At 51.8% G+C, this 9,234-nt stretch overlaps 1 protein-coding gene across 9 annotated transcripts in view; it reads left to right on the forward strand.

Annotated features, from left to right (window-relative positions):
- The window catches only part of BRSK2 (BR serine/threonine kinase 2), a 131,600-nt gene extending 122,630 nt beyond the window's left edge, over positions 1-8,970 (forward strand). For 3 of the 9 annotated variants that reach the window (XM_075566879.1, XM_075566887.1, XM_075566888.1), the window contains one exon: positions 4,789-8,969. In XM_075566879.1, the coding sequence (XP_075422994.1) occupies positions 4,789-4,964 (176 nt within the window). In that variant the 3' untranslated portion in view covers positions 4,965-8,969. Of the gene's footprint in view, positions 1-4,740 lie in introns of all 9 variants that reach the window. The other 6 variants (XM_075566883.1, XM_075566886.1, XM_075566884.1 and 3 more) reach the window with 4 other exon arrangements.
- The last annotated feature ends 264 nt before the right edge of the window (positions 8,971-9,234 follow it).

The following is a 9,234-nucleotide window of genomic DNA, read 5'->3' on the forward strand; positions in this document are numbered from 1 at the left end:
GCTGCTGTTGCTACCGCTCCCCCTCTCCCCCCACGCTACCCACGCAGACTCCCACCTCCTCATAAAGACTCCCTCTTCCCTCAGATCTCTCCCCCCCCCCCGAATGAGTTGAGTTATCCAACCACGTATCTATCTTAAGACCTATATACACAGCCTGCTAAGGATATATCTTCCCCTGGATCACCTACAGAGTTACTGAAAAGTAATCCCTATATCTACAGACCCTCTGCAAAGAAGCCCCCTTATACACATACAGGTACAGTACATGCCCCCCTCCCCTCCTCATACACACATACAGACCCCCTACACACACCCAGTTATACGCCATACTGTGTCCTCACGTCAGAGTCCGCCCCTCTCTCTTCTCAGTCTCTGTCTCACTCTGGTTAGGTTGGGTGTCATGATATGGACAGGGGGGGAGGTGGTAGGTCTGTTTGCAGGCAGTGTGATGCCCCCTTAACCTTGTTAGCGCCGAGAGGGTTTACCCGATACCCTCAATAACACAAAGCCCTGAATAATTGTCTTCAATGTCTCGTGAGACCTGTGGCTGTCCCCTCCTCCCCCCCCCCTGTGCCCCCTCCCCCCCCGTGTCCCCTCTCCCCCCCCTGTGTCCCCTCTCCCCCCCGTGTCACCCCCCGTGTCCCCTCTCCCCCCCCTGTGTCACCCCCCGTGTCCCCTCTCCCCCCCCTGTGTCACCCCCCGTGTCCCCTGTCCCCTGTCCCCACCCCCGTGTCCCCTCTCCCCGCCTGTCCTCCTCTCTCTATCTATCTTAACTCTCATGGCATTATGTTCTTGTCTGCACTTTTATTTTGACTCTCTCCTGCTTTGTCTCCCCTCCTCTGTTCCTTTTTCTGCTCCCTGCCCATCGATGTCTTATCGTTACTCTTCGTCTCTCTATCTTCCCCTTCTCTCTTCCCCCTCTCTCCTCTTTCTCTCTGTCCATTCCTCCGGTCATCCTTAATCCTATCGTTTCTCCTCCTCTTCTTCTCCCTCCGCCTGTCTCTCTTTGCTCCCTGCATGTGCTTGATCTCTCTGTACGAACAGGATGAGCTGTGAACTGGATCTAAAAGGCACACGTGCAAAGATCACCTGCACTATACACAGGGACCATAGAGGGTCACCTTTACTACATGATACAGAAGGCGCAATACCCACAGTGAGCCCAGGATGCTACCCTCACTGTGCTATACTCACAGGGAACATATCCTGCAGTATACATACTGTGCTAACAACAGAGTGTCGCTGTCATTGTGTGATACAGTACCCAGAAGTGAATATAACATGCAATACACAGAGTGAGCACTGGGGGGTGTCAACATATGATACTTAAACATGGCGTTTATTGGCAGGCTTGAATATTCGCCTCTCGATCGCCCCCACGACGGTGCGAAAGTCTGCCGTTTGTGTGGACGTTCGCAAAACGAATCAAATATTAGTTTTTACACTCGCCAAACGAATGTTTTAGTTACAGTCACTCAAATTTTTCCATGACAGTTTCGAGGTCGCTTATGGCACCGCGAATCACATTTTGTTACCATAGCCTCCAATAACTTGCGGATCCAATGTGGATACATTCTGTCCATCTCTAATAACTAGGGAATGTACAGCACCTTGCAATACACACACAGCTCTTTCATCGCACCTCACTCCTGCCCTGCTGGCAGTCCCTACTAATCTTGTATTGACCACACAGCTCGGTACCTCAGTCTGGCCCTGTAGCCCCCTCTGCTATCCCACCTTTAAAGGTTGTTGCTGTGGCTCAGACACACATTGCAGAGGCACTGCTTGTCTGCCGCAGGATAGGACCCCATACACATCACTCTGTACTAATGGGGCACAGGGAGTACTATACATCCCAGAATCCTGTGCAGGACACTGGAGATGTCGTTACCTTTTATATAGCACCTACACAGCTCCTGCTCTGCTTTCTTCACTCCATGTGCAGCATCCGCCCACCTCCTCTATCCCCTCCTCACCTGGCATCCCTATATCCTTCCCTGTCTTCGTCCACTCACATTCAGCTCATTGGCACTTACTTAAAGATTGCTGCACTTCTCAGCTCTCTGCTGTATAATGGGGCTGTAGGGCTCTCCATGGCAGCATTCTTTAACTGACTTTTCCATTTTCAAATGTTATTTATGTCGCATATGTGTCTGTGGCTGTCTGTGCATAGCCATGCTCTGTGTGTAACACCTATCTGTTCTCTCACTCTCTACCTCTGTCGGTCTCTCACACTTCCTCCCTCTTTCCTTTACTCTCTATCTCCCTCCTATCTTGAATTCTCTCCCTCTCTCCTTTTGTTTTCTCTCTCCTCTTTACTCCCTCTCTCTCTCATTTTCTTTCCTACTTGCTTCACTCCTCTCCCTTTCTTTCTTTTGTATTTCAAAATTCCTCTCCCTCTATCTTTCTCTCCCTCCCCACCCCGCACCCCCTCTATCTTTCTCTCCCTCCCCACCCCGCACCCCCTCTATCTTTCTCTCCCTCCCTCCCCGCACCCCCTCTATCTTTCTTCCCTCCCTCCCCACCCCGCACCCCCTCTATCTTTCTCTCCCTCCCTCCCCACCCCGCACCCCCTCTATCTTTCTCTCCCTCCCTCCCCACCCCGCACTCCCTCTATCTTTCTCTCCCTCCCTCCCCACCCCGCACTCCCTCTATCTTTCTCTCCCTCCCTCCCCACCCCGCACTCCCTCTATCTTTCTCTCCCTCCCCACCCCGCACTCCCTCTATCTTTCTCTCCCTCCCTCCCCACCCCGCACTCCCTCCCTCCCCACCCCGCACTCCCTCTATCTTTCTCTCCCTCCCTCCCCACCCCGTACTCCCTCTATCTTTCTCTCCCACCCCGCACTCCCTCTATCTTTCTCTCCCTCCCTCCCCACCCCGCACTCCCTCTATCTTTCTCTCCCTCCCTCCCCACCCCGCACTCCCTCTATCTTTCTCTCCCTCCCTCCCCACCCCGCACTCCCTCTATCTTTCTCTCCCTCCCTCCCCACCCCGCACTCCCTCTATCTTTCTCTCCCTCCCTCCCCACCCCGCACTCCCTCCCCACCCCGCACTCCCTCTATCTTTCTCTCCCTACCTCCCCACCCCGCACTCCCTCTCCCTCCCTCCCCACCCCGCACGCCCTCTCCCTCCCTCCCCACCCCGCACTCCCTCTCCCTCCCTTCCCACCCCGCACTCCCTTTCTCCCTCCCCACCCCGCACTCCCTCTATCTTTCTCTCCCTTCCCACCCCGCACTCCCTCTCTTTCTCTCCCTCCCTCCCTACCCCGCACTCCCTCTCTTTCTCTCCCTCCCCACCCCGCACTCCCTCTCTTTCTCTCCCTCCCTCCCCACCCCGCACTCCCTCTCTTTCTCTCCCTCCCTCCCCACCCCGCACTCCCTCTCTTTCTCTCCCTCCCTCCCCACCCCGCACTCCCTCTCTTTCTCTCCCTCCCTCCCCACCCTCACTCCCTCTCTTTCTCTCCCTCCCTCCCCACCCCGCACTCCCTCTCTTTCTCTCCCTCCCTCCCCACCCCGCACTCCCTCTCTTTCTCTCCCTCCCTCCCCACCCCGCACTCCCTCTCTTTCTCTCCCTCCCTCCCCACCCCGCACTCCCTCCCTCCCCACCCCGCACTCCCTCCCTCCCCACCCCGCACTCCCTCTCTTTCTCTCCCTCCCTCCCCACCCCGCACTCCCTCTCTTTCTCTCCCTCCCTCCCTCCCCACCCCGCACTCCCTCTCTTTCTCTCCCTCCCTCCCCACCCCGCACTCCCTCTCTTTCTCTCCCTCCCTCCCTCCCCACCCCGCACTCCCTCTCTTTCTCTCCCTCCCTCCCTCCCCACCCCGCACTCCCTCTCTTTCTCTCCCTCCCTCCCTCCCCACCCCGCACTCCCTCTCTCCCTCCCCACCCCGCTCTCCCTCCCCACCCCGCTCTCCCTCTCTCCCTCCCCACCCCACCCTCCCTCCCCCTCTCCCTCCCCACCCTCCCTCCCCCTCTCCCTCCCCACCTCCCCCTCTCCCTCCCTCCCCCTCTCCACCCTCCATCCCCCTCTCCACCCTCCATCCCCCTCTCCCTCCCCACCCTCCCTCCCCCTCTCCCTCCCCCTCTCCCCCTCTCCCTCCCCACCCCACACTCCCTCTTTCTCTCCTAGCTCCCTCCCCACCCCCCCTCTATCTTTCTCTCCCTCCCTCCCCACCCCGCACTCCCTCTATCTTTCTCTCCCTCCCTCCCCACCCCGCACTCCCTCTATCTTTCTCTCCCTCCCTCCCCACCCCGCACTCCCTCTATCTTTCTCTCCCTCCCTCCCCACCCCGCACTCCCTCTATCTTTCTCTCCCTCCCTCCCCACCCCGCACTCCCTCTATCTTTCTCTCCCTCCCTCCCCACCCCGCACTCCCTCTATCTTTCTCTCCCTCCCTCCCCACTCCGCACTCCCTTTCTGTTCGTTCTTTAACGCTCTCATCCTCATTACTTATCTCTTGCTCTCTATCCCATCATCTTCCTTCTCTCTCTCTGTATCTTTCTCTCTCTGCCTGTCTCTCTATTACCCTCCCCTTCTCCCTCCTTGTTTCTCTCTCGCGCGCTCTCTCTCTCTCTGCCTGTCTCTCTCTCCGTTTCTCCCTCCGTTTTTCTCTCTGCTCTCTCTTACGCTCCGCCCGTTTTTCTCGCTCTCTTGCTCTCTCTCTCTGTATCTTTCTCTCTCTGCCTCTCTCTCTTACCCTCCCCCCCTTTCTCCCTCCCTGTTTTTCTCTCTCTGTCTGTAGGACGCCCAATCAGTAACTTCTTTGACGTACTTAAACAACTTTTTTCAGACGAGAAGAACGGTCACGCCTCTTCCCCCCCCGGGCCCCTCAGCAAGCAGCGTCCGGCTGATAACAAGGAGCAGGGGCCCCTGGGAGCCAGCGGGAAGGAGAGAGCCAGGAAAACCAGCCCTGCCATCACTCAGGAGCCCCCTGTCCCATCTTCCCCTAGCAAACAGAGCACATAACAGTGGAGGGAATACACACAGCAACCACAGGGTGTCACCATAACCCAATGATACCAGGGACATTCTACCCTGCTGTTTCCACAGCGACCACAGTGTGTCACTGTAACCCAATGATACCCATAGGGAATATACCCTTGCAACACAATCACTAACCATAGGGTGTGACCGTCACCCAGATACCCTTATGGAATATACCATGCCGTTTACACAGAATGTCACTATAACCCAATGACGACACTCAGCTCCTGAATTTCACAAGGATAAATCAGACCAGCAATCACACATTTCATATGGCATGTACTTGCAAGCTTTCATTCCTCGTGGATCTCTGCCTTGAATCGACACCAAGGGGCTGCGTCACCTCCCACGGTGACGCCCCAACAACAGGAAAATATCCCAATCTCGTAGCACCACCTCAACATAATGGTACTGCAGAGTAGCTGACGGCATGAAAGCTCAATTAAAATAGAACAATCCCCTGAGATAAAAAGTCTACCATCCTTTATGGTGTACAAAAACTGATTTAAAAACAAATAGACCTTAAGCTCGACCGGCACACCTGCAGTATGATTATATTGGTTGCGGATATTTAGATGCGGTCAGCTTCCATTGATGGGACGTCGTCGTGTGAGGCGATAGTCCATTGGTATCGATGGTCCCGGATTCATGGCAGGGATCATAATAACTTTCATTTCACGTTTCTCCCAATGGGACTCAAAGCGCTTCACAGTTACAGTGTAGTGCGCGGGACGCAGCGCATAGGGATAGATTGCAGGGACTGGCTGTAACAATCCTATCCTATGTTTTTGGTGCCTGAGGCACAGGGAGATAAAAGGACTTGCCCAAGGTCACAAGGAGCCGACACCGGGACTTGATCCAGGTTCTCCTGCTTCTAACTCATTGTTCTCAGTCAGTGTCTTTACTCACTGAGCGACTTTTTCAGATGCATGAGGAATGCATGTTTGCAAGTACGTGTAATGCCAAATACATGCCGGTCCGATTTATCCATCTGAAATTCAGGTGGTGAGTGTCGGCCGACACTTATTCCATATTGATTTTGCTAAACCCCTATGATACCTTAAGGATTATATCCTTCAGTGATCACAGGTCAGCATCACACATTGATACCTATATGGAATATACTCTGCAACACACTTACTGACTACAGGATGTCACTTCAACACAGTGATACCCAGAAGAAATATGCCCTACAATATACACCTAGAATGTCACCTTCAGGACATAATATAGACTGCCCCATCCATGTAATACATGCAGTGACCACAAGGTGTCATTATTACCATGGCCACCAAAAGGGAACATACCCTTTCATATACACAGTGACCTCAGGGTGTCGCCATCACTGCACGGTACCCATTCCTCCAGAGAGAAAAGACCCCAGTATCCCACACAATGCCAACGGTCATCCCATGATTTCCAAGTGCACAAAAGCAGCTATGAGATATGGGTTCTCCTTCACCATCTTCCTGTGTTATTCCAGAAAGACTGTACATAGTATTGAACTGTGAGATAATTTATCCAATATATATGCTGCTAGGTTGTAAATACATATATAAGTATACGAGTGTGTCTGTATATATTGATACACACACCCCTGTAATCGCAGTATTGTAACTCTAGCTATAAGTGCATTGTTTTAAAGGACAACGAATGTTTATGTATATACAGCTATAAATATGTAATATATAGAGCTCAGATTAAGGCATCAGAGCACAAATCTTTGCCGTATGCATCCTGCTTGTGGTTATATATTTATTTTTCATTATTAATGATTTTTTCTTTCCTGTTCTATATGTTTGTTCTCCATTTCACCTCTTTACGCCCACTTATTTCTCCTGCTTTCTGCATTTTTCTTTTTCGCTTTTATTTCTCGGCCTCTACACTTTCTCACATCTATTTTATTTTTTTTCCCTCTTCTCTACTCTCTCGCATGTCTGTTCTCCACCCACTCTACCCTCCCCTCCTCCCCCCCAGGAATGATCCCAAAAAGCTAACCAGCCGCCCCTCACCTCCCTTCCCTGACGCTGACCCCGACTCTACCCTGCGCCTGCCAATTACCTTGGAGCCTACAGCAGGGACATCTCTCCCCGGGAGTGGGGCAATAAGGCACTCAAGAGTTGGGTTACCATCAAGTTAAATCAACATAAGGGAGAAGGACGTTGCACGCCGATACTGCTCTGGCAGGGGCACTGTAACATGTTTGCTTCGTAATAAGGCACTCAGTCTTCGGGTTACCTTAATGATCACCTTACTCCCAACATCATCACTGCTTTGCAAAAGGATCGCCTGTAAACGCAGATCTGCACTGCAATGCCTATATATATGTGTGTGTATCCATTTGGGCAGCAAACGGGGGTTAAAAGACTGCATTAAGGACTCTTAAAATTGAATGTATTCAAGAGGTTAAAAAATATATAATATCTTTCAACCACAGTACCTGGAAGCTCATTGGTGAGGGCCTGCTTCCAGCAGTGGATCGGAAAGGGCTGAAAACGCACACAGTGTGTGGGCCAGAAAAGGATCAAATCGGCGCTCGTTAGCGATCCCTATTTCTGGCAGTGCCCTCGTTTATAAGGCTTTTCATCTCTTTGGGATTGGGAATTCTATTTTTGGGGTTGTGGGGGCATGTCCTGTTGCATAATGTGAAATATCCAGGCTATTTTTATAAGGTTTGTAATTGGGAGGTGTGGGAGTTATTATTTTGTGTTTTAAATTATTTACTGCTACCTGCAAGATTGGCCTGCAGAACAATGCTGTGGTATGCCCAGCAGTAGAGACACTGCAACTGTATGCACTGTTTATACAGCATATACAGAAGCACAGAGTGCTCTGCATGGGCAGATGTACACAGAGTCAGGATTTGCTCTGCAGGGTGTCTACACATACATATATGTGCATTGTTCTGCTGGATATGTAAACAGTGCTTTGCATGGATTGTACACACTCCACCCATGCAAGGCTCTGCATCCCCTTTGCACATACACGCAATGCTCTGCAGGCCTTTTTGCACAGCAGGCGTTGTGAAAGTCTCCGTTATTTATAAACCCGATATAAATATATATTTAAATGATTGTATGTACAAGGTTTGGGGGGTTGCCTGTGGACGAGTCCATTTGTATGTAAATAATCCGATTGTTTTTTTCTGGTGACTAACACAGCCTTTGAATGAGACACAGCACAATATCCATGTCATAGTGTGGCACGCAGCCAGCCACAAACACCCAGGGTGCAACAGCAGAACGATAGCTTTACCATCTTATTCCCGTTGCTGATCCCGACTTCCGCATCCTACTCTCTTTCCCCCCCCCCTTTGCCTTTTAATTTCCTTTGCTGTACATAGATTTCAACAAGCAACAATAAATGTGTATTATCTATATATAAAAGGAGGTGCTGAATTCGCAGGCCCGAATGGTGCGGGGCACTTCATTGCCTGTTAACCGTTTCCCTGCTGTAAGGCCCCTCTGCTGGGATGTTGCACAGGCAGTAAGCGTTCAAAAGCAGGAGGTACAGCATGCTCTAGCGCCTTCAGCCCCCCTCTAGGGCTGGAGGGTGGGGGGGGTCAATGCTCTCATTATTTCGAGCTGCCCCAACACCTCCCGCCCCCTCTACGCTCACACGTTTTATAGTATTCACACCCCTCCCTGCCACAGAGACCAGGGACGAACATCTCTGTGGCCGGAGCAATGGTCCGAAAGGCGTCTGGACAGCAATATTCCCCATCTGGTTTTTGTAAAACCCCCGCGGGTCTCGCGCACACTGGCATGTTACCGACCCGCGCCAGTTATCAGACAGAAACGCCAATAAAAATTCTTCGGTATGTAAATACCCCGTTGTGGAGTGGTTATTGAGAGGGTGTTGGTGGCATGTGGAGTCTTAATGGTTTCATTAAGTTGTACCCCATTACCCCTTGATTGCACATCTGAATATTCACACGCACAGCCGAGGCCTGTTGGACAAGGAGCCTGTCCCACTCACTATACACAATGGCTTCCAACTTTATTTTGGTTAAGGAAACCGATGTGAATTTCAGGGAAACCCCAACCCTCTCTAACAGCGTGTCTGACATCAGATGCAGTGTAAATTCTTCTGTATTTTGGTACAATTTTAAAATTACAGGGAACACTTTAGGAATGCCTGGGGAACCCAAGGGTTCCTAGGAACCCTGGGTGAAAAACACTGCACTACAGGATAGCCAAGCGACACAGGAGAAACTCTTGAAGCCCCACTTTATGGGTGGGAAAAACACATA

This window comes from Ascaphus truei, chromosome 12 (assembly GCF_040206685.1).
Source record: "Ascaphus truei isolate aAscTru1 chromosome 12, aAscTru1.hap1, whole genome shotgun sequence".
Taxonomy (NCBI): domain Eukaryota; kingdom Metazoa; phylum Chordata; class Amphibia; order Anura; family Ascaphidae; genus Ascaphus; species Ascaphus truei.